This window comes from Thrips palmi, unplaced genomic scaffold (genome assembly GCF_012932325.1).
Source record: "Thrips palmi isolate BJ-2018 unplaced genomic scaffold, TpBJ-2018v1 HiC_scaffold_11, whole genome shotgun sequence".
Lineage (NCBI taxonomy): Eukaryota > Metazoa > Arthropoda > Insecta > Thysanoptera > Thripidae > Thrips > Thrips palmi.
Window position 1 is genome coordinate 10,084,853 of NW_023144622.1, and position 24,449 is coordinate 10,109,301.

At 50.4% G+C, this 24,449-nt stretch overlaps 2 protein-coding genes across 3 annotated transcripts; one reads left to right on the forward strand and one right to left on the reverse strand.

The window, feature by feature from the left end:
* Positions 1–725: 725 nt before the first annotated feature.
* LOC117639350 lies at positions 726–17,489 on the forward strand. 2 transcript variants are annotated; one of them, XM_034374927.1, is made up of 8 exons: positions 726–876; positions 6,538–6,630; positions 8,650–9,014; positions 9,939–10,061; positions 11,490–11,681; positions 12,422–12,721; positions 15,333–15,541; positions 16,353–17,489. In XM_034374927.1, the coding sequence occupies exons 2-8, from the start codon at positions 6,606–6,608 to the stop codon at positions 16,603–16,605; spliced, it is 1,467 nt and encodes a 488-aa protein (XP_034230818.1). In that variant the 5' UTR covers positions 726–876; positions 6,538–6,605; the 3' UTR covers positions 16,606–17,489. The 2 variants fall into 2 exon arrangements, with proteins under 2 accessions (XP_034230818.1, XP_034230819.1); XM_034374928.1 differs by lacking the exon at positions 726–876 and adding an exon at positions 4,457–4,514.
* LOC117639748 (RNA-binding protein 25-like) lies at positions 1,854–4,086 on the reverse strand (the record flags this gene model as incomplete). The annotated part of the gene is made up of 2 exons (XM_034375623.1): positions 1,854–1,973; positions 4,039–4,086. Coding segments are annotated over 2 exons (168 nt in total), but the record flags the coding sequence as incomplete, so codon positions are not given.
* Positions 17,490–24,449: the final 6,960 nt, after the last annotated feature.

Sequence of the window (24,449 nt, forward strand, 5' to 3'; positions counted from 1 at the left end):
TAGGGTGCATTAGGCTAATTGCTCTTCTTGAAAGTACCCCCTTACCTAATATTAAGGTGCAGTAAAAACACCGAAAAACACAAAAATCATAAAATTGAGGAAGAAACTCGAATGCGCCATGTTGAGGTAAATGATTCCGCCCGTGTCTTCGGTTGAATAGGAAGTATCGGGCAGTTTACTAGGCCTAATGCACCCCAAATTTTGTGCCCTTTTGATCTGTGCAAAGCGTTTTGCAATCAACGGGCTAGGTCTTACAATCGAAGCAAAATAAGTAACCCCTGCACCTCACTCGCGCATGGGCTCACGCGCTTGCTAGGCCGTTGCCGCCCCCTGCTTGTGGTCACGCCGTAAGTTCTTGTGGACACGTCGTATGTGTCCGACCATTCAATTTTCAGTGGACCCGCTTCCACCCCAACGCCCAACGGATGGGTACTCGGGTACTCACTTCAAAATCTGGCGCGGGGGTTGCACTCCGCTCTCATTTGCGTTTCGGGTCGCTCCACTCGGCTCGGCTCGGCGGTCCAGTCGAGTCCTTGGCGGGGCGGTGGGGGTGTGTGCGCCGCGCCACTGTGGGGCCCGGCGGGGGTGGGGCGGGGGAGCGGCGTGGCACGGCACGGCTTGCATGCTGCTGCCGCTCTGCTCCACAGCCCCTGCCCTGCCCTGCCGCCCGCCCCGCCGCCCTGCCTTGCTCTTGCTTGCACCAGTGTGCCCTTGGCAGTCCCGCTGGAAGGAGCTCCGTGCTGCCGCTGCGTCGCGCTGCGTCCCACGTCGTCTTCGCGCTCGCGCGTGTCGTGGCCCGTCGCGCTGTCGCCTAGCGATCCGCTCGTACCCGTTTGTGGCATTTCGCTCTGGATAGCATCGCCCAGTGGAGTCGAGGTATGTACAATAGTTCAGGCGAAGATTGCTCATAAGACGTCTCGGTCACTCGAGCGTTTAAAGTTTTCATCCGCTTTGATCTTTTCTTGTTGTGTCGGCAGCGGGTTTTGTTGTCCTGCTTGTGGCTCAAAGCGTCTTTGAAGCGTACTCATTTTCCGAAAGCTCTTATGACTGGCTGGCGCTCAAGAGCGTCGGTCGACCGACTGACGGTGACTTTCGTGATCGAGCATCGCCTGTGGTATTCCCTTAGGCGTTCCCTGTGGCATTCCCTCTGGCGTCCCCTACCGCATATGCCTTGCGGCGTTCCCTGTGACGACGCTCGCTTCACATTGCGCAATAAGCGTTCCTTGCGACGTTCCCTGTGGCATTCCCTTTGCCGTTGTGGCGTTCTTTGTCGCATTGAGTGCCCTGCGGCGTACCCTGTGACGTTCCGTTTGGTGTTCTCTGCGGTTCTCTGTGAAGTCCTCAGTGGCGTTCTCTGTACCCTGCGGCTCCCTGTGTCGTGCCCTGTACCGTGCCCCGTGGCATTCCTTGTGGTGTTCCCTGTCGCGTGCCCTGTGGCATTCCCTCTGGCGTTCCCTCTCGCGTGCCCTGTGGCATTCCCTCTGGCGTTCCCTGTCGCGAGCCCTGTGGCATTCCCTCTGGCGTTCCCTCTCGCGTGCCCTGTGGCATTCCCTCTGGCGTTCCCTGTCGCGAGCCCTGTGGCATTCCCTCTGGCGTTCCCTCTCGCGTGCCCTGTGGCATTCCCTCTGGCGTTCCCTGTCGCGTGCCCTGTGGCATTCCCTCTGGCGTTCCCTCTCGCGTGCCCTGTGGCATTCCCTCTGGCGTTCCCTCTCGCGTGCCCTGTGGCATTCCCTCTGGCGTTCCCTGTCGCGTGCCCTGTGGCGTACCCCGTGGCATTCCCTCTGGCGTTCCCTGTCGCGTGCCCTGTGGCATTCCCTCTGGAGTTCCCTGTCGCGTGCCCTGTGGCATTCCCCCTAGCGTTCCCTGTCGCGTGCCCTGTGGCGTACCCCGTGGCATTCCCTCTGGCGTTCCCTGTCGCGAGCCCTGTGGCATTCCCTCTGGCGTTCCCTCTCGCGTGCCCTGTGGCATTCCCTCTGGCGTTCCCTGTCGCGTGCCCTGTGGCATTCCCTCTGGCGTTCCCTGTCGCGTGCCCTGTGGCATTCTCTCTGGCGTTCCCTGTCGCGTGCCCTGTGGCATTCCCTCTGGCGTTCCCTGTCGCGTGCCCTGTGGCATTCCCTCTGGCGTTCCCTGTCGCGTGCCCTGTGGCGTACCCCGTGGCATTCCCTCTGGCGTTCCCTGTCGCGTGCCCTGTGGCATTCCCTCTTGAGTTCCCTGTCGCGTGCCCTGTTGCATTCCCTCTGGCGTTCCCTCTCGCGTGCCCTGTGGCATTCCCTCTGGCGTTCCCTGTCGCGTGCCCTGTGGCATTCCCTGTTGCGTGCCCTGTGGTGTACCTCGTGGCATTCCGTGTGGCATTCCCCGTGGCGTGCCCTGTGGCAAACACTGACATTCCCTGAGGCTAGGGCTGTGTGAACTGTTGGAAACCGAATCGAATCCAACCAATCGAGTCGGTCCCTGGTTCCATTCAATTTCGTTTATCGAGCCTGATCGATTTGAAAGCAACTGATTCGCATAGTCGCATTTTCGATTCAAAAACCTCTGTTTTGCATTTTCAAAAAGGAAAAAAATCGTTTCAAATGCAAAATTTTTGGAGTTTGATACAATTTGCAACTTTTTGCGCAAATTTGTCTCGATTCGAAGAGTTCTGAACAGATTCGATTGGAGGTAAACATCCTTGATTTACACAGCCCTACCGGTAGTATTTCCTGCGGCGTTCCCTGTGGCATTCCCCGTGGCGCTCCCTGTGGCGGTCTCTTGCGATTCCCTGTGGCGTCCGTCGACTTTTTCTGCCCTCCTTCATTGGCATGTAGCGTTGTTACAGTATAGGCGATTTAGCTTTCTGTTGACTCAAATATGCCATTTTGGCACGTTCGTTTCAACGTGACGTCACGTTCCTGGAATGAGAGTGTTGGATTTGAATTGTCAGTGTGCTGGTCCGGTCCGCATTCAGAGTGACGGCGACGAGAACCGAATGCGTGGAACAGGACCACCTGCCACGCCCCCTCCCCCTCCCCTCGCCCAGTGTGGCCGCCTGCCTGGAGGGCGTGCAGGGCTGAGGGTAACTTGACACCGGCCAGTTTTTTGCGCCCCGGCCGGGCTCGTAAAACGCGCTGTTCTACGAACCACCTCGGAAGGAATCTGTCCAGCAGGCGGGTCGCTGCGTCCCACAGTCGTCGGCTGTCTTTTCTGATGATGACCAAAATTTGGACTCCGCCAGAATGCTCGAAATGTTCGAATCATGCTGCAAAAGCAGCATCCTGACCAGTTCAAAGGACGAATTTTTGCCGACATCCCCATCCCTCTCTCCTCTCTCGCTCTCTCTCTCCCTCTCCTCTCTCCCTCCCTCTCCTCTCTCTCCCTCTCTCTCTCTCTCTTTTTCTCTCTCCTCTCTCCCTGTCTCTCCTCTCTCCGTCTCTCTCCCTCTCTCTCCTCTCTCCCTCCCTAGGAAATTTGTTGCAGGCTGTGTGTGGGCGGGCTACCTTCACGTACCTCTCCCTCTCTCCTCTCCCTCTCCTCCCCCTCTCTCTCTTCTCTCCCTCTCTCTCTCTTTCTCTCTCTCCTCTCGCTCTCTCTCTCTCTCTCTCCTCTTTCCGACATCCCCATCTCTCTCCCCTCTTGCTCCTCTCCCTCCCCCTTTTTCCCCCCCCCCTCTCCCCCTCCCCCCTCTCCTCTCCCCTCCCCCTCTCTTTTTCCCCCTCCCCCCTCTCTTTTTTCTCTCTCTCTCTCTTTTCTTTTTTCTCTTTCTCTTTTTCTCTCTTCTCTCTTTCTCTTCTTCTCTCTTTCTCTCTTTTTCCTCTCTCTTTCTCTTTCCCCTTTTCCTTTCTCTCCCTTTCTTTTTCTCTCTCTTTTTTCTCTTTCTCTTTTCTCCTTTCTCTCTTTTTTTCTTTTTCTTTCTCTCTCTTCTCTCTTTTCTTCTTCTCTCTTTCTCTCCTTTTTCTTTTTCTTTTCTTCTTCTTCTCTCTTTCTCTCCCTTTTTCTCCTTTCCTCTTCTTTCTCTCTTTCTCTCTCTTCTCTCTTTCTCTCTCTTCTCTCTTTCTCTCTCTTCTCTCTTTCTCTCTCTTCTCTCTTTCTCTCTTTCTCTTTTTTCTCTTTCCTCTTTCTCTCCCCCTTCTCTCCCTTTCTCTCTCTTTTTCTCTTCTCTCTCTCTCCCTCTCTCTCTCCTCTCCCTCTCTCTCCCCTCCGTCCCCACCCCTCCCCCCAGCCCTGCAGTCAACACACCATGGGTTCCACGCGGGCTGCGCCGAGCGGAGGCGGCAGCGAGGTGGTTCTTGCCCACTTGATGGGCGAAGTGCACACGCGTAGCTGCTGACAGATTACGAGAGTCCGTTTCCTCGCTCTGTCTGTCTCGCACTCGTGTTGCGGAGCGCACGGGCAGAGCGAGGAAACCGACTCTCGGAATCAGAGTCGTCGGTGGGACGACGGTCATGTTGCTGGCCTGGACGTGTCATGCTGCGCGGGTCTGGATTCCTTCGAGGTGCGCGGAGGGTGCGCCGAGTTGCTTTGAACAAAGGGACACTGTAAGAAAATAAATTGGGAATCGAGGAAGTGGCGTGTTTCCGCGGAGGAGGAGGGGCGGACGAGTGCAGGGGAAGGGGGGTGCCTTCCAGGGGGGGGGGTACGTCTCCCTTGGATCCGCGCCTCAGGGTGGTCGCGGTCCTGGAGCTTCAGGGGCTGAACGGGGTCTCGGACAGAAGGACGCGCAGAACACGATCGCGGTGTTGTTTCGAACGGCCGGCCGGCTCACGGCTCACTATTTAATAGTTCTAATAATCCGGCGGGGCGTTAAAACTGAGGGAAAGCTTTTTACAGCTCTCTAAAAAGAAGGGGTGACCCTGGGTAACCGCGTTGTGCAGTCACGGCAGTCACGGCTACACTGCAAAGCAACGTCGCCAACCTGCCACCATATATCAACATGTGGAAAAAGTTGCCGAAGGTTCACGAAGCTCAGCGTGCATTTTGACTCCGCGGGCTGACCCACTGCGGACACGAAGAATGCTGGGGACTGCGGCGCAGAGGGTTGCAGTGCGAAAGCTGTAAAGCGCGGCCAGCTGTGTGAACACGGGCCGCGCTGGCGAAGGCGGCCCCTCCTCTTCCCCTCGCGCACTCTCTCTCTCTCTCTCTCTCTCTCTGTCTCTCTCTCTCTCTCTCTCTCTCTCTCTCTCTCTCTCTCTCTCTCTCGCTCACACACACACGGTCACACACACTCAGTCTCAGTTGGGGAGGGGGAGAGGGGGACTAAGGGAGGGTGGGGCACCATGACCACTGGGGCACCATGACACCCCCCTCGCTCTCGGGAACTACTTTGCCGACGGCAAACGGTCGACGGACTTTCGAGAGAATAGAATTCTAACTATTTTCAGCCAGAGCCCTACCTTCTAGCTTCAAGGGTACGACCATAGCACCTCGCCAAAATTTTTGTTACAGCGTTTTGGCTAAATTGGGCGTTTTTCAAATCTGGGATATTTTTTCTCACTCTCACATTTGAGAAGATAGGTTCGATGTCTTAGGTTTTTCTCAAAATGTCGGCTCTTCGGCAAAAATCCAACATCACATTAATTCTAAGTAGTTGTTTGCTGCTCGGGGAGCCTTAGAGTCGTAAACTGCACTGTGGGGCACCATGACCACTTTTTAGTGGGCACCATGACCACACATATTGAGTGTTTTTTCTCATATTTGGCCTGATAATGATTTATTTTCGTCGAAAATTTGCTTTTTGCTTCTGAAAATGTATAAAGGTTGAATAATTGCTGCAGAATAGATAGTTTTATCACAAATTTGTGATAATTTGTGAATCACCAAGATGATTAAAATGGTTCTGAACTGAGACTTGAAATGGTGGTTTCTCTTGCACTAAATGAGCTCCAAACCGCAAAAGTTGGCGCGAAGGCGACCGTGGCTACTTGCACCAGATGGCTCTGGCATTATGAGAAACAGCATTTAATTCACTGGTTTGCAGTGTAGTAACCCGATAATTTTCTTAAAATTTACCAAATTGAAATCTGCATATGAATTTGGACTCGTCTTAGCAAGCCAAACATAAAATGTACACATGTCATAGCTTTGGATGTGAAATTGAAAGCCTTAGAGCGTTAACTGTTTAAACCGTCCATTTCAAGGCATCTTAGAACGTTGATACTTCGAAGGTTTTTACAGTGTTTTTTAGTTTAGTGACTGCCTGATGGGTAATGACAGCGATATAAACAATTTCAATGAGAATACTGGTAGAAAGTACACTTTTTGGGCAAAAAATTACTATGGTCATGGTGCCCCACGGGTGGTCATGGTGCCCCATAGGTGGGCACCATGACCACTTTGCGTTTTATTTTCCAAAGTGTTCTGTGAGCCTGCCGTGCATTGCAGACAAGTTCAATGGGTGGAAGAGGTCCTTGGAGGCCAAAGAATCCCCTCATGCTAGAAACTTAACTGTTCGAACCACACGGTGGAGTAGAGGGAGGCACAAAAAAAAAGTGGTCATGGGGCCCCACCCTCCCTTATATGGACAATATTTAGTGCTAAAGCAAAATGTGCCTTCTTTTGCAGTCATTTTGACGCCGACTCGTTGTGAAGGTGAAGGTGTTTGGCTTTCGGTCGGGCATCGAACCAACGCCATGGCAGAAGCTTCATCAAACCCTGGTAAGTCTTTGTCTATTTTGTAGTATTTTTTCAAATGTCCACACTTAATGTTTTTGTACAAATTTTGTACGAGACATCACAGTTTTTTGTGCACACGACTTTTTCGTACAAATTTGTCCAAAATTTTGCTCAAAAAGGGTAAGTTTGTGCAGTTTTTCGTACAAAAATTGTATGAAAAGTTCGTGTGCACAAAAAACTGTGATGTCTCGTACAAAATTGTACATAACATTTACACTGTCAGAAAATTCCGAAAAAAAATGGAAAAATCATGGAGTTTTTCCGAAACTTCTGCATGGAGCTCTCCATAAATGCAAATTCTGGGCTTTCTCCGAAAAATTTCGGAATTTTGAACAAAAATATATGCTGCACTATCACAAAAACACGAAAAAAGGTTGCAACCAGTTAAAAATTGAGGGAAAGGTGAACCTCTACGGCTTGAGCTCAGTTTTCATAATATTAAGGGAAAGCTACAGGATAAAAGTCAAATGAGCTCGAATGAGATTGTCCCTTCTTTGACCATTTCAGACCAAAAAATGCTTCAGCGAAGTCCTCTTTAATATATCTGAGAAAAGACTTTCATTTTACCTCCTATCTGGACCCAAAGAATGCTCCGAAGAACATCTGTATAAACCCTGAGAAAATCTCTCCGAAAAAAAATGGAAAATGAATGGAGTCTCCATGAACGTGATTATAGGGTTTTTCTCCATAAAATTTCGGAGCTAATTTCTAACAGTGTAGTGTGTCCTTGAGTCTTCTTTTGATGCTTTTGGTTTCGGTAGGCGACGGCCCAAAGCGGTCCAAGTTTCAAACAGGAAAATTGGCCGCCCGGTGCTGCCAGTCAGACTGTTGTCGCGTAGGTTCCAGGGCGAGTAGAGTCCATGGAAAAGGGGGGGGGGCTTTCGTCCTTGTAATAATTGCCTACTGACAGGAGGAACGTGCCATTCTTTGGCTTCGCCGCATTTGAGCCGCCCGCCGGCTCCTACTTTTTCCGCCGTGCAATCTCCGCCTCATTTTGTCCGATGCTCGCCTTTCGTCGGCTCAACATGGAACTCTCTGCGCGGTCCTTGGGGCGCTAGCGATAAGAGAGTGCTGCTGAGACACCACGTCGGACAGGATGTGACCAACAGAGCTGACGTCACCGAGGCGGCTCGGAAGCCCTCACAGTATTAGTACGTGTTGTTAAGTCGCTGCGCGGGGTAGATTTTATTACCTCCCTCTGTTTTGGTCGGGGCCGCCGTCGCAGAGCGGCGGATTCCTTTGAACAGGGGGCGGGGCCCCTATCCCTCGTGTGTCAAACCGCCTAGTTCATTTCGTGTTTCCAGACGGGTTCTTGGCATCTCGCTCAAGCCTGTATCACACTAGCGAACGAACGCGCGAGTGAATGCTCGCTGCAAGTACTCGCGACCAATCAGAGCGCGCCGCTGGTCCTCGCGCGAGCGAACGAGCAAAATAGACGGCCGCGAGGGGGTATGCGCTCTCTGAACCTGTGTACCGACTATTACGCTATTACGCGCTATTACGCCACAAATTAATCGGAATTTAGCTAAAAACGGCCTAAAACACACCAAAATTGATAAAATTTTGACAATTTCGGCTATTACGCGACTAATACGCGACTATTACGCGTATTATTACGCGTGTTATTACAGAAAGAGTGAACCGACTATTACGCGAGTGCATACCCCTCGGACGGCCGGCTATTTGCTGCGAGTTCGCTGCGAGTGTTCGCAGCGAACGATTGCTCGCTAGTGTGATACAGCTCACACTGGAAAGCCGGTAGCCAGTTTGCTTGCCGCTGAACTAGCGAGCCGTTCCGAATACCAAAAATTGGCAAGCCTGGCTCTGAAATACTCCGCAGCTGTACAAAATTTGGCAAGCTGATGAGGATTTCAGGCGAAAGCTTGCCTATTTGTAACACTCAAACATTTTGTGACAGAAGCAAACTTGCTACTGGACGTGCAGTGCATTTCAATCTGAAGGCAGGCAGACATTGATGCCGTTGGTACCTGCTTTCCACAGGGGTTGCCAGGGACGTGATCACCATCAGCGACGATGAAAACTGTCGGGACTCATCGCCGAAGCGCAGCCGCAAGCGCGGTGCCGGCGCCTCCGAGGACCCGGACTACGAGCCGCGCCACCGCAGCCCCGCGGCCGCGGCCCCCAAACGTCGCCGGGTGCCCCGCGCACCGAAGAAGAAGGGCCCCGTCGAGTCCGAAGCCGAGACTCCCAGAGCCAGAGCCCCTAGAAAGAAGGTCCTCGTCGACTTGGATTCCGAAGCCGAGACTCCCAGAGCTACAGCCTTGCCTCGCGGCCGGAAGCGGGCACCGAAGGCCTTGGGCCCAGAGGCCTCTGCAAGCCGCTCATCTGACAACGGGGTGGCTCAGGTGACGACACTACGACGTCGCAACTTTTTGATCATCAATATCACTGGAAGCCAACGAATGTGACGTCATATTCGTTGGAGTGAGAATTTTGTCACGTTCGTTTGAATATGATGTCACATTCGTTTGAACGTGACTCGACCGTTTAAGTAGGGTGTCACATTTCGTTTGAATGTTGATCAGCATTCAAACGAATGTGACATCATATTTAAACGAACGTGACAAAATTAACATTCGAACGAATATGACGTCACATTCGTTGGTTTCTAGTGAAGGCTGCTTTTTAGTGTGCGCACCGTCAAATCGTGTGATCGCGATCATGACTCAATTTAGGGAGTAGAGGATTTATAACCCAATTCCTCAGAAATTAAGAGTCATACCCACGACTATAATTGTGAGCGAGGTATTCTGTATCGCCCAAATTTGGGTGGTGAAGCATATCTCGCTAAAAATTGGGTTCTGATCAATCACACTAAATTATATAGGTTTTTCGGCGGGCCAATGTACGAAATTAAACATGCACTTCGTAACGCACGAATTTGTGCGCGACAATGCACGATTTCATGCGGAAGTATGCAGAAAATCGTGCGTTGTCGCCCAGAAATTTGTGCGTTACGAAGTGCATGTTTAATTTCGTGGATTGGCGCGCAGAAAAACCTACACTAGTGTGTATTATGGAGAAAATTCCCACCATAATATGTTGGTTCAGCCTTGTGAAGACTTCTTCATTATTAGTGCTCACAAAGTTAGTCGATGTCGCTGTTTATGCCATCTGTTTGGACACGATTGTAACTTCATTCGTTATTAATATTTATGCTCCGTTTTTCGACGGTTGCGACGAGGACACGTCAAATTCGCAACGTTGATCCGCGTGCGAAAGAATGTGACACAATATTTTAACGACCGCTCACCTCACCATTCTCTCAGCTCCCCACAGGCTGGAGCGCTCTGCCGCATCATTTGCTCACGAAAATATTCAGCATGGTGGGGAACGAGGACGTCATCTCCGCTGGGCAGTCCTGCCGTAGCTGGCGTGCGGCAGCCAAGCTGGTGAGTAAGGTTTTACACCGGCACTCGTGTAAATTTTGTCAGAATGTCAGAAACATGTCTGAAATCCTGATCAAAATTCGCGCACCTCTGAAAGCTGAAATTCTGAAAACTTATGCTGATATTGATGGCCTGAGTTCTGCAGAATTTCAGAACATGTTTTCAGCTTTCAGAGGTGCGTGAATTTTGATCAGGTTTTCAGACACAATTCCGACATTCTGACAAGATTTACACGAGTGGGAGGTCTACCACTTAGCTCAGGGGATTACTGATAACCAATGATTCCGTGGAAAAATCTCAAGTAACTTTAAAGATTTGGCCAGCGAGGAGCATTTCTTGCCTATTTTCATAAGGAAAAACCTCCACACACCGATAAAATCAGCGAAAATATCAGAGTGGGGCACCCATCGTTTTACACACTTAATTCCCTTGCACAAATTTTGAATATGGTCTTGCACAATGTTGCGCATCCGTGCTTTTCCTATTAACTCGTCAGCGACTGACTTCTGCCTACAAATCTCTACGAAAATGTTCGCAGGTTTAAAATTGTGTGAGAGCACGTACAAAATTTTACAAAAATATAATTCAGTGTGTACAGAGCGAGTTTCCTCAATGTGTCAATAATTTGTAGGTAGGTAGGGCACCCCGAGGGGATCATTTTTCATCGATGGCACGGTAAAAACAGTTCCTGGTTTACCCAGGAACTCACTGGAAATGCCATTGTCTCTACCATAGGCTTCCTGGGAAAACCAAGTACCGTTTTTACCGTGGGACTAGTGGGCGAAAAACGTCTCGGTAAGGAGAAAATTAGTGTTTTGTAATTGGACTTCGCGCCTGCGAGGTAGGAACCCGCTGCCCGTGAGGGTGGTAGGACTTCCCAAGAGGGTGTCGTGGAACTCGCAGTACCCGCGGGGGTACCACATACTAAATGCTTTTGTACAAATTTTGTACGAGACATCACAGTTTTTTGTGCACACGAACTTTTCGTGCAAATTTGTACAAAAATTTGTACAATTTTGTACAAAAATTTGTACAATTTTGTACAAAAATTTGTACAATTTTGTACAAAAATTTGTACAATTTTGTACAAAAATGGCGAAAAATGTGCAGTTTTTCGTACAAAAATTTCGTGTCAAAAAAACTGTGATGTCTTGTACAAAATTGTACATAACATTTAGTGTGCACTGAGCCGTGGAGTCCTGCCACCCTCGCGAAAACTGCCGTAAGGTTCCACTGGGCGACCACGACAGCGGCAACCCCTCCCAAAAATCATCTGCAAGGTCCGTCGGACCCCTGCGAGACTCGAAGTCGAGATTCTGCCTGTAATGTTCGTTGTTGTGCGAAATTTTTAGCAGAAAGAACCTCGAAAATCAGAGTCGGCTTTCGAAGAGATGCTAGTTGACCGCTAAAGACTTGCTTTTTTGATTGCAGCCCTCCGTCTGGCATCGCAGGCAGCTGTCCTACGACCTTCCCGCCGGCAGCAAGAAGTTCCGGAACTGGCACAGCGGGGCGAGGCAGTTCGCGAGGACGATTCGATTCGCGCCCTGCCTCGCTCGCGTCAGCTGCCCCAAGAGCCTCAAGGACGCCGCCAGGACTGCCATCGCCACTCGATCCACCTGCGAGGTACGCTACACCCTAAATGTTTTTGTACAAATTTTGTACGGGTCATCACAGTTTTATGTGCACACGAACTTATTTCTTACAAATTTGTACAAAATTTTGTACAATTTTGTACAAAAATGGCGAAAAATGCACTGCCAATCCAAGTGTGAGACAGTCTCACACTATTTAGTGCGAACCACGATGTCTCACGCTTACAAGTATGAGCCACGTTTGTCTCACGCTTGCAAGTGTGAGACATACCGTGTCTCACACTTAGAAGTGTGAGACACGGTTTGTCCCACACTTGCTGCCTCCCTGGTTTAATGCCACAGGACCCACGCTCGTAAGTGTGAGACTAGCCGGGTCTCACGCTTGCAAGTATGAGACATACCGTGTCTCACTCTTACAAGCGTGGGACACACGTGGCTCACACTTGTAAGCGTGAGACGAGACATCGTGGTTCGCACTAAATAGTGTGAGACTGTCTCACATTTGGATTGGCAGTGTATACAAAGAATCGCCAAAAAGTTGGCGGTACTTTAGTAGCGCCAAAACTTATATTACGATCACGTCAGCTGAGTATCGAGCGACACTGGATATTGAGCCCGCTGGCAGCCGAAAGGCACGCACACTCATCTCAGGAAATATCGATAACTTAATGGACTGCCTTTTCGTTTTCACTCGAATAGGATACACGTTGCCAAATGGCCCCCGTTATAGTTGTATTATATTTTGTGCTTTTTGCCTCGGCTATTGCTCAGGTGAAGTCAGCCGAGCTGAACGGGCAACTCCAGTGGACGCAAAAATACATCCTCCGCCAGAAGACGCTGGAGGACCTGTTGCTCTTGAATCCCAACGTGCAGGCTCTCAAGACGGCCTTGGCTCTGCCCCAACTCCACAGCCTCGCGGTTTCGTACGAGAGGGATGTGACGAAGGAGAAGTACCAACGGAGGAACATGGGTATGCTGTGGGACCCGTCAGCAGATGGGCCCCGTTACCAGGTGCCGGCCGTCCCGAGCGGCACGAAGGGCCACCTCAAGAAGCTGCTGTGCCATTCCGGGGTGAGTGTAAAAGCCCCCGCACCCCGGCACAGTGGACCAGAAGACCGGTGGAGGCGGCCAAAATCCCGGACGCGTTTTGAGCTCCAGCGTCGCTAAATGGGACTCGAAGCGAACGTGTGACCCCACCAATGGATTGCTCTCAGCACGAGGAATCCATTGATGGGGTCACACGGTCGGTTCGAGTCCCGTTTCGCGACTCTGGGGCTGAAAACGCGTCTAGAGTTCTGGCCACCGGCGTCGGTCTTCTGGCCCACTGTGCCCCGCGCGGATTCCGGGGGAAAGGAGTGGGAGGCAAAAAGCCACACTTTGTCTCTGTCCGTAGGCAAAAAAAGCTACTTTAATTTTTGGTCGGTGGTGGGAGTTTTGGGCCAAAATATTAGACCCTAAAAAAATTATTTTGGAGATATGGGGGTGTTGAGATTCTTTGGCTCTTTATACCCTAAATTTGGGCATTTTTTAAGCTTTCAGAATCTGATTTTAGTATCATAATTGGGCGGTGAACACGATCTTGCCGTCAAATTTGACAAAAATTCATCTTTCTTTAAAGAAAAAAGGCCCAAATATTGACATTTTCTGTTTTAGTTTTCCAATTTTTTTTGGAACTACTCTTACTCCGGTCTGCGCCACATCCCCACCCTCCCTGCATCAAACCCTGCCCTGCCATCGGCAGCCCCACTGTTGTTGATTACTCACGATTACAGTCCCATAAGCGTGTACTCAGCTGCTGCCTGGCGTGCTAAGGTGTTTACTGATCTGAGCACATTCTCTTTGGAGTGTACTCTTTGAGTACACCCTCATTGGAGTGTACTCATCTCGGCACACCCTCGTGGAAGTGTACTTGTGAGTACACGCTGAATAGTGTGTGCCGAGCACATTTCTGAGTTTGGAGAGTGTTTTCTGTTGTGTACTGCATGTGTCGCCGCCAGCATCGAGCTCTCAAGTCTGATTTCGGTATCATTTTGAGGAGATATTTCTGTTTCAGACAAATTTCTATTTCTTGTTCTCCTGGGCGTTAAATTGTCTTTTTTCTTATTCTGATGAGAAAATCTGCTCCACTTCATCGCATGAGAATAAACCTGAGGAAAATTCATGCTGGTTCTCCCCTCAAAAGATACCAAAAACAGTCCTGAGCGCTCCATGCCGGCGGTGACACCTAAAGCACTCAGCAACAAAAGATACATTCAGCTTTTGAAATATCAAAGTGGAGGAACAGACGCGCAACCGAATCGACAACAGTGTGGCTGCTCGGTGAGGATCGCAGACGAAGTGAGTCAGGGGCGAGATAGGCCACCCATTAGACACGCATGTGTTGCGAACTGCCTTGGCATGCCTGGCAGGCGCTAAAAAGACACGATAACACCGACCGGCAAGCCGACCGGTGGTTCCAGAACCAGCGTCACTGGAACGCACTGCTCACTCACACTAAATTCTTATGGACTTTTTAAATGCATAAGGACGCATTTTTTATGCATAGTTATGCATGCGCAGAAACGTCCATAAGGTATGTAAAAAATTATGCTTCACTGTGTACATTTCATGCGTCTTCCTGCATAAAATGTACACAGTGATGCATAATATTATACATAACATATGGACGTTTCTGCGCATGCATAACTATGCATAAAAAATCTCATTCAACGAACGTTAATGAAAGCAGATGATACTCGTTTGGTTTTCTTCTACGGTGTAGTATGGGTTCATTCCAAAGATAGTATTTAAAAGCTGAGTCCTTTGTGCGCTGTAGCGGGGAGGGATTGTGAATGTTGCGCCCAGGCCGTCGCGCGCGAGGAGGGGTGCCATTGTCGAATTCCGCGCAGGCTGCGCCGCAGGCACAGACGCACCAGCCCGCCCCGGCAGCCAGCCCCTATTATATTGTTAGGATACGCACTTGGTTTTTGGACTCTCGAGTAAAAGCTAGCTGACACCTTTATGTGTCTTTTAGTTGTAGTTTTAGGTATGTTTTTGAGTAAAGGTATCATCTGCTAAAAAGTCCATAAGAATTTAGTGTGTGGCGTGTGGCACTGATGCAGCACGGCAGGGGAGGTCTGCAGGCATCACATCGAGTCCATCCCGCCGCATCGCAGCCCTCGGGAACGCCTCTGGGGCCCCAAAATAATGAGGGGTTGAAAAATCAACCCCCAAGTTCGGAAGTGTGCACAGGGTGAACCCGTGGGCGGAAAATTTCGATTCAGGGTGGCAAAGTGACTCGAGACCTTCCACTCAGTGGCTGCAAAGGCCCACACCTGCAACGCGTACCGTAAAAGTTCAAGTCGGCCCTCGCGCAACAACCAACCTTTCTGTCCGTCTCGGGCAGATACGGCCCGCGCCGTGGAGGTAGGCAACCCATCTGTCACAGTTCCACTAACTCCGTGCAAATTCCATTGTTTTAGTTGTGGATTGCAAAAATTTTAACATCAATCAAGTTCGGATCACAATTTAATACTTAAAGACTCTCTTTTTCATCACAAACAAAGGAATAAATTTGGATATTGACGAATGGGATGCCTACCTCCACGGTGAGGAAAAGTTCAGTGTTGTGCTGAGAGTGCGGACAGCCTCACATTATATTATACACATCATTTCACTTTTCCTGTTTGTGTCCCTTTCTCAGGTTGGGCCAGCCGCCGTCAACTCGCTGGTTCTCGCCAACACGGCTACTCTGGAGGAAGTGGGGGTACACTGCCTGCCACTGGAAGCGCTCCTGTGCTGCTCTAAACTGCGGCGTCTGATGGTCAAAGTGAATCCGGCATACGCTCCGGACCAAGTCAAGATGCGGCAGTTGCTGAAATCAAGACCCGTGGACTACGTGGCCTTTGTCGGGTATGTTTCTTCGGCTCTCGTCCTGCATAGTGCACTCACTGGTGAAACAAAGGCATTAAAATGATGCCCTTTAAGGACATAAACGATTTACGCCCCTGGAGGCTGGGGCGGCGTAAATCGTTCACATTCGTTTGAATGTGAATAAGGTAACTATTTGTCTCATTCGTTTCAACGTGATGTCACGGTATGTTTTTGGCCCGTCCCGTGTATTTTTGTAAAAAAAAAAATACCCCGACATCACGTTGAAACGAATGAGACAAATAGTTATCTTATTCACATTCATACTGTAGGCTGTCGCCAAAACAAAAAAAAAATACTGAAAGTATCACCTTTGGAGAGTTGTTGCAAAATTTCGCCATAAGTTTTTTTTGACAGTTTTTTAGTGAGCATAAGAAGCTTATGGCGAAATTTTGCATTAACTCTCCAAATCCAAAGATGATACTTTCAGTACCTTTTTTGGCGATACATACAGTTTTGAGTATCGCCTTTTTAAAGGCAAGATTTTCATTATCAGCCAAATGCTCCGACGAGGGGGAAATCACTCACGTAATAGTCGGGTCACCGATCCCTTGTATTACGCGTAATAGTAATAGCGTAATAGCCAAAATTTTCTGAATTTTCCGTTATAAGGGTCTGATTTTAGCTTCAATCTCGATATTTGCAAACGTAATAAGACTTCTGTAATAGCCGGTAATAGCGTAATAAAGCGTAATGGAGTAGTCGGGTCACGATTTTTTAGAGTGATTTCCCCTCGTGCCCTGATATTCGTCGAAGTTGTCCTGCGATTGACGCCTGAATCCTCTGCCCGCAGGACCCGCAGCCACGCCAGGGCCACCTGCTCCTCCCTGCGCGACGCACTGCGCAAACTGGCGCCCGGCTGCACCGTGGTCTGCAGCGCCTGCCACAACGTGCCCGTTCTGGAGAAGCCCCTCTTCGCGTCCAGGGACGTGCCCAACGATGGCGGCCACCGGGGCCGCAGGGGCAGGGCCGCGGAGTGGGCCCAGTCCTGGGAGGAGGATTTCCAGTACATCTTTAGTGGTTTCCATGATGATTACTACTTCTGACCTGTCTGGAGTCCTTTTACTCTTCCCAACTCCACTTCATCTTCCGACTGTCGTTCGGATGGGCGTTTAATGCTGCCTGTTTATTTTTATATTCTTTTATTGTGCATGTTATAGTTTTTGGTCAATAACCAGTGTTCAGTTTTTTAAACCGATCAAATCATTTTCGGAGCCTCTCGTGTGAAAATGGAGATCAACTGTTGGAATTTTCCCGGAGAAAACGTGCATTTCATGTATGGCCTTTTTCGTGGAAGTAAAGCGCAAACTAGGCGGTAGTCATGTTCCCTGCTTTTAATTGACTTGGGGTTTGGATTGAAAAATTTATTCTAATTAATAAGTTTTAAGTTCATATTTTTCCTTGATATCAATTGTTTGATTGTGACTCATAAAATTGTTTAGTTTTAAGTTATTGTATTCTTTGGTATTCTTAATGAACAGTATTACATCGGTGTATTTCTCCTTAGAATTAACTTCATGTTCCTACTAGTTTTCAGGGCTGACTTGATGCCCCATTTAGTATGTTTGCGGCACTAGCATTTCGATAGTTCAGAGGACAATAATACTACGATTCCTATACAAGTATCTCCTTCTGTTGTCTGTGTATGAATAGTAGATTTCTGGCAGGTGATGTGGCGTAATTAATTTTGCTTGCACTCTGGATGTTTATATGGTTAGCGCTCCGCTCGAAACTGTTCGAATTTTCTTCCCTGAAATTCGTATTTTATTTGTGAAAGGATCAATATAGTATATAGTTATAGTATATATGGAAATGTCACTCAGAGTTGGAACAGTAGAACGGTACCTTCTTGTTTAATCGATGTTACTACGACGTGGAAGTGAACAGAAATGAGTACTTTATCAGAAATATATATTTTGTTTAGAATAAACATGATTTGTATAAATCGAGAACTATCCTTCCATCCTCAAGCCATAATTTGACCATGTGTGCGCACACTCTTGAACTTTAACGGCTGAACCACGTTCGCTGCAATGCCGGAGAGAGGGTTGCTTAGCGTTTTTAATACCAGAAATTGGCAAGACTGGCTTTGAAATTTTCCCCAGCTTGGCCACCTTTCCAAATAGTAGCAAGGTGATGCAGATTTCAGGTTGCCAATTTTTGGCACTCAAAACTGCTTGCCAATATTGTCGCAAGCTATCGTGCCACCGGATTTGCTGTGTTTGGCCAGTGTGCGCCAAATTTGAGTGGTTCACCTAATGCACGGCCACGGCCTGAGTCCTTGCGGCTTCAAAATCAATAACAAAGGCGAGTGCCAGCGCGACGGGTGGCGCCGGCCTGACGCATTTCGGTAAACACGCGTGTGAACCGAGCCATACCCAGCAGCGCTTTTGTGGCGCCTCGATTCTCTGCGCAAAGTTACAGCACCAAACTGCTTCCACTTCGGCTTTTAGCTTGATTATTTTATAAGCGGTCGTTCTGGCTTCGATTCTACAAGCCGGCCGGGAAAGCCAGTCACTCGTTGTGCGGCTGCTCCCTGCCGAGTCTCGCTCAGAGGCACCGCTGTTGGCGGAAATGGTATAGCGAAGTTCATGGGAAAGGTTCACCAAATCCCACCGTTGAATTAAAAAAATTCCAATGCTAATCGCATTGCACGGTGTTCCCGTCTTCATAACTGGTTTAAAAGTGAGATATAAACAAATGTGTAGAAATTGTGGTTTGGCCTGAATTTAAACAGGTATTGTATTTAATTTAAGCGTGCTAATCGGAGTAGAGGTCTGAGGTAGGCTCTAAATGCAGGGCTGCTTTGTGGGCTCATTTTCAGCCTTGTTAAGCTCTAGAGAGGCAAAAACTTGGGCTTTGATTCGAAGTCACCGCCTGCTAACGGCTCAAAGAAGTCCGACTTTGTAAGGAGAATGCAAATAATTTGTACCTTAATGTTTTAAAATAAATGCACATGGTCACAGTTCAAGCCTCTAGCTTTAATCCAAGCCCAAACTTTTGCTCCTCTCAGCAACGATGGAGCGGCAGTTTCAATGAGCATGCGCTAAATTCAAACTAAGCAATGGAAAAGAGTTCTGTCAAACCTGATTCAGTTAACACTCTGACCGTCTCACTCCATTTCGCGAGTTACAGTGCTCATGTTCGTTAAACGAAAGTCAGCGGCGTTTCGAAATCACCCTTCCCGAGTTTATAAAGTTTGTCAAACCAACCATCGTGCTGTTTTTACGTTGTGAGTAAGAACTGTTCTACAGAATCGAGGAAAACATGACAAGACAACCGCAGCCTTTGAGAGCAACCTCAGCAACAATGGAGGGGCAGTTTCAATGGGCGCCTGCTCGTTCTTTCAGCCTCGCGATTTTCGAAAGGGCGCAGACGGCAAGCAAATCGGTGCCAACCCACGAAAATTAAATTGGTGCGTCGTTTCTGCTACGAACTTTTAATTAGTGACAGACTTTAAAGATGTTCCAACGTCGGGACACCGTGCAATGCGTTAGCATTGGCATTTTCGAATTTCACGGCGTTTTGATTTCTCTTTATCGGCGACTTTAAATTTTGACGGGTGGCACGATGGGACCATGCCGTTGCCATGGAGATTGTTTTTTCACGTTTTAACCATTTGCTCAGAACACAGACGATTTCTTGTTACTTTGATGAGCCAGGAGGTTTAGTTTTGAGGAGTGGCACATTTTTTATTTGAACCATTTTTTCATGTCATGAACGGTTCTTGTTTTCGATTGTTGCAAATTTATGTTTTTCGCGTTTACGGAAAATTTCCACGATGAATTTTCGAAAAATTTTGGAATTTTCGTTTTTTTCATGGTTGAAATAGTTTAGCGTTGTTTATTTAAAAATCGAAGAGGGGGGGGGGGGAATCCACGGACCTCGGACAATAGGGGTTCTTGGGAACCCCTAAAAAAAGTACGAGAAACGGGGTACGATTACGATTGGGACTTTCCCGCGCGAGCACTAGTAAAACTAGAGCGTAGTTGTACACGGTGAAACCGATGCCTGGAAATTTCCAGACATTTTTTCCCATTTCCAGACATTGTCTGGAAATGGCCGTTTTTTTCCAGACAATGTCTGGAAATGTCTACTTTTTCCAGATAATGTCTGGAAATGGTCAAATCCCAGATATATATCTGAAAAAAAAACGGCATTTCCAGACAATGTCTGGAAATAACATTTTCTAGATAATATCTGGAAATTTCCCAGATAATGTCTGGAAACAAAGGCCTTGACGCCGAGGTCCACGGATTTGCGACCTGGGGGTCCCCGATGGTGTCCTCGAGGTCCCCAGGACACGAGGAGTCCAACGCCGAGGTCGCCGACGCTTTAGGACAAGCGGTTCCGGAGATACGAGGACGTACCACAAGGAGTCCGTCAAAGCAACTTTTTAGTTGGAGGCCAAAATCATCATCGGCCTCAGGCTGCGTTCCACTTGGGTGTCCGGGACTTTTGACTTCATCATCGTGTTAAGGTAGTGCTAGACTACGAACCCGTCAGGGGTCGCCGTCGGACCAACGGTGCGCCCAGGATGCCGACGAACGTGAGGCACGCCGGAGCGCCGTGGCGTGCCGGGTGCCTAAACGATCGTCGCCACCGCTGCGGCCGCTGCCGCCGGGTCCTCCGCACCAACCGCGAGCTTGGACGACGGAGGCCGACGCCGTTAGCACCGACGCCGCCGACGTGTACGTCGACGCCACCACTTTGGGCCTCTGGCATTGGCCTCCGGCTGCGGGGCCCCGTTCGAGCACACGGCGGCGGCGTCGGCCGTCAGGGCACTCCGCGTCGGTGCCGACGGCGTCGTCTCTGGCCGTCCAAGCACAGGGTGGCGACGCAGGACACGCCGGCGGCATTAGCCGCCCGGGGCACGCGGCAGCGTCGTCGGCCCTGGCCGTGGTGGCGTTGACAGACACGTCGGTGGCGTCGGCCCCCGTCGTCCAAGCTGTTGGTCGCGACGTAGGACCGGCGGCGGCGGGGGCGACGCGATCGTTCAGGCACCTTGCCCGCCACGTTCGTCGGCACCCACGGCGCACCGGTAGTCCGACGGGGACCCCTGACTGTAGCCCAGGTGCACCCTAACGCAGGTTTTAAATCAAAAGTCCCGGACACCTAAGTGGAACGCAGCCAGAGGCCGAAGCGGCCCTTAGAACCACTAACGGCCGACTAAGCACGGGGGGGTGGCGTCGACGTACACGTCGGCGGCGTCGGTGCCAACGGCGTCGGCCTCCGTCGTCCAAGCTCGCGGTTGGTGCGGGGACCCGGGGGGCAGCGGCCGCGGCCGCAGCGGTGGCGATGATCGTTTAGGCCCCCCCGGGACGCCACGGCGCTCCGGCGTGCCTCACGTTCGTCGGCATCCTGGGCGCACCGTTGGTCCGACGGCGACCCCTGACGGGTTCCTGGTAGTCTAACACGATGCTGAAGTCAAAAGTCCCGGACACCCAAGTGGAACGCAGCCAGACGGGCCCATGATGATTTTGGGCCCCCAATTTAAAAAATTGCTTTGACGGACTCCTTGTGGTACGTCCTCGTATCTCCGGAACCGCTTGTCCTAGAGCGTCGGCGACCTCGGCGTTGGACTCCTCGTGTCCTGGGGACCTCGAGGACACCATCAGGGACCCCCAGGTCGCAAATCCGTGGACCTCGGCGTCAAGGCCTTTGTTTCCAGACATTATCTGGGAAATTTCCAGATATTATCTGGAAAATGTTATTTCCAGACATTGTCTGGAAATGCCGTTTTTTTTTTTCAGATATATATCTGGGATTTGACCATTTCCAGACATTATCTGGAAAAAGTAGACATTTCCAGACATTGACTGGAAATAAACGGCCATTTCCAGACGATGTCTGGAAATGGGAAAAAATGTCTGAAATTTCCAGACATCGGTTTCACCGTGTACGCTTCAGTCAAGCGAAAGAATGAAAGAGTCATAATCGGGACCAACATTTTGGGTGAGGTATTCTTCATCACCCAAATTAGGGTGATAACTCTACACAGCTTTTCGGATCAACATGATGTCACTTTTCTGGAATCAGAGTGACGGTCCCGAAAAGAAAAAAGTAAAAACTGTTATCGAACGATTGTGACGTCATATTCGTTGGAATGTGAATTTTTTCACGCTCGTCTGAATATTTTGAATATGATTTCATATTCGTTGGAATGTTGATCCTAGTTCCGTACAAACACATGTGACATCTTTATTAAGCGACCGTGTCACGTTCAAACGAATGTGACATCGTATTCAAACGCACGTGACAAATCCCACGTTCTTATGACTGCACCGAGAATCCAAACGCTATGAGTAAGGGCGAATTGCTGCAATGCATTTGAAGACGTTTTCATTGCACCAATTGGTGGAATGCTTTTGCATCGCACCTGAAGTGCAATGGCCTCCCGTGCATTAGCATAGGGCAGTTTCGGGACGCATGCTCGTAAGGTGCAATATGGCTATGGCACTGCACGTATGTATGGTGCAATATCGCAATGCATTGCACCACACGTGCTATACTCGTAGCGTTTGGAATCTCAGTGTGCGACGTCACATTCGATGAATGCCACGCATCATTCTGTGCAGTGTGTGTTTGACAGTGAACCGCTCAAGCGGCCCCCGACCAGTGTCCGGCTGCAGACAGTCGCACGATGGCCAGCCAGCGCGCGGTGAGGTGCTTCCTCATGCTCTTCGTCCTCACGGCGCCTGTTCGAGCGCCAAGCCCCGCCTGGGACGCCATCTTGCCGAGAAGCACGCACACCGTGCTGGACGAGGCGCAGTACATCCACGGCGTGCTCCAGCCGGCCTTGCTGCGCACCGGCCCGTTCCCTCCGCAGCTGCTGTTCCTGGGGTCGCCGCGCTGGCTGGGCGCGTTCCTCAGCCTCATGAAGGACACGACCACCGTGTCGCTGCTGCCCAGGCCGCGCGGGCCGTGGCCGTCGCAGGCGTTGCGAAGCACCCTGTCCATCCCCAGCAGCGTCCTGGTGATGGCCGAGGACAAGCCCTCCGACCTCGTCGCCCTGCTGGCGGGCATGCACTCGATCATCGCCACTCGGACGTTCCTGTGGACGTCGTACGTGTGTGTGAAAAAATAATAAGTTTGCGTCAAGCGCTGGAGCCACGGAGCCCCCGGCTCGGAGCCACGGAGCCCCCGGCTCGGAGCCTCGGAGCCCCGGCTCGGAGCGGCTTGACGCATTCTTATTTGGGGGGGATAGGTTTCTGCTCCGGGGTGTGGGAATTTGGGGGAGAGAGAGAAAGAGAGGAGAGAGGAAAAGAGAGAAAAGAGAGAGAGAGAGAGAGAGAGAGAGAGAGAGAGAGATGCTACTGGCTACCGATCACGCGTTAGGGGGTATCGGCTGTCCAGTGTGTATGTGTGTGTGTGTGAGTGTGAAGGAAGGTGTAAGAGGGGGGGGGTAGCCCGCGTCCCTCGCGCACAGAGGCACTCATTAATTCACCGATCTCATTAATTCACCGATCCCTTGGCGCCGGCCGGCTTGTCTGCTTGCTCCCAATTAGATGCAAGGAGGTGGGGTGAGGTCAGCGTCCCTGCGTGATCCTCTTGTTATCCTGCGTAAACGGATGATAAACACATTCGTCGATGACACCGGCCCGACCGCGCAGCCCAATTTTTAACGATCTTGTCGATTTATGATTCGATACCGATGCTGGCTCCTGGTGCGACCCCGACCTAGGCTTCAGTCCGTTTCCAAATCTTGGAGCGTGCAGTTGTGTTGTGACGCCGATACCTTTCCGCCTTGCCGCAGCGATCGAGTGTTCTGTGTTCAGTGCAAGTGTGTGTGTGTGTGTCCATTGTATGCGCCACAATTCGCGACGAGTAGCGTACGATGTGAGTGTGCTTGAAAGAAAAACCAAACAGTGGATTGAATGTTGGCGCGCTTCGGTTGACCATGATTGGCTGTCTAGTGGTGGAAGAGATAATTGTTGTATCCGAACGCGGTGAGCGTAGAGTTTGCAGTCCCGACTGTATCCGCGCGGCAGCTGGTGAGAAATTGGAAACGATTGTTCGCTCACGCACCCATACCTCGGGCATTATCCTCAATCGGAGGCGCTTGGACGCCCAGCAACAATGGTGTGATGTGTGTAGCCGTAGTTTAGCGCGGTTTGAATCTCGGTGTCCGTGCCCGGCCCTCGATTTGTATCGCAAGCGGACGGCTCGCGGTGTGTCGGGAAATGGGGAGGACTAGTTGTTTCGTTCCCAATTTCATTGTTTTTCAGTATGACCGTGCGTGTAATGTGAATGTGTGAGTGTGTGTGCGAGTGTGTGTGTGCGAGTGTGTGTGTGCGAGTGTGTGTGTGCGAGTGTGACGGTGAATCACCGTTGTGGGTAGCCGTGTCGTGCCTTGCAGGGCTTTGCCCCTTTTCGTGCCGTGCCACGCCCTTCCGTCTGTGAGTCGGTGTGTGTGTGTCTGTGTGTGTGTGTGTGCGTGTGGACCGGGCGTCCAATATCGCGTGGTGTCTTGCCGCATCCATTCAAGTGTGTGTGTGTGTGTGTGTGTGTGTGTGCGCGCGCGCGCGCCATGTCGGGTCCCAACGTGCTTGAGGCCCCACGTTTCCGTGGGTGTATGCGCATTTTGGGGTATGCAGTAGTGTTGGGCTCGCATTCTCAGCGCTATTGTGTTGACCACCTTCATTTCGCTAACGTTAGTAAGCACTCGGTAGTTCATTTTTATGATTCGCATGAGCCGGGCATATATGAACTGGACGAGTTCACCGCGTTTGTCGAACGGGAAAGACGTTGTGAACATTGTGGGATAAATACTCGCCAATTTGATCCGCACTGCAATTGCCAAGGTTCGCTCATTATCCAGCAGGTGAATGAATTGGAATCTGAGGACGGTTCAAGTGGTGGTTCAGAGTCAGAGTCAGAGTCAGGGGGT

Bases quoted from the DNA above. Each gene is read 5' to 3' on its own strand.
- LOC117639350 (XM_034374927.1), top strand. From the start codon at position 6,606: ATGGCAGAAGCTTCATCAAACCCTG. The intron at 6,631-8,649 runs GTAAGTCTTTGT...TGCTTTCCACAG, and splicing joins AGAAGCTTCATCAAACCCTG to GGGTTGCCAGGGACGTGATC. The intron at 10,062-11,489 runs GTGAGTAAGGTT...TTTTGATTGCAG, and splicing joins GGCGTGCGGCAGCCAAGCTG to CCCTCCGTCTGGCATCGCAG.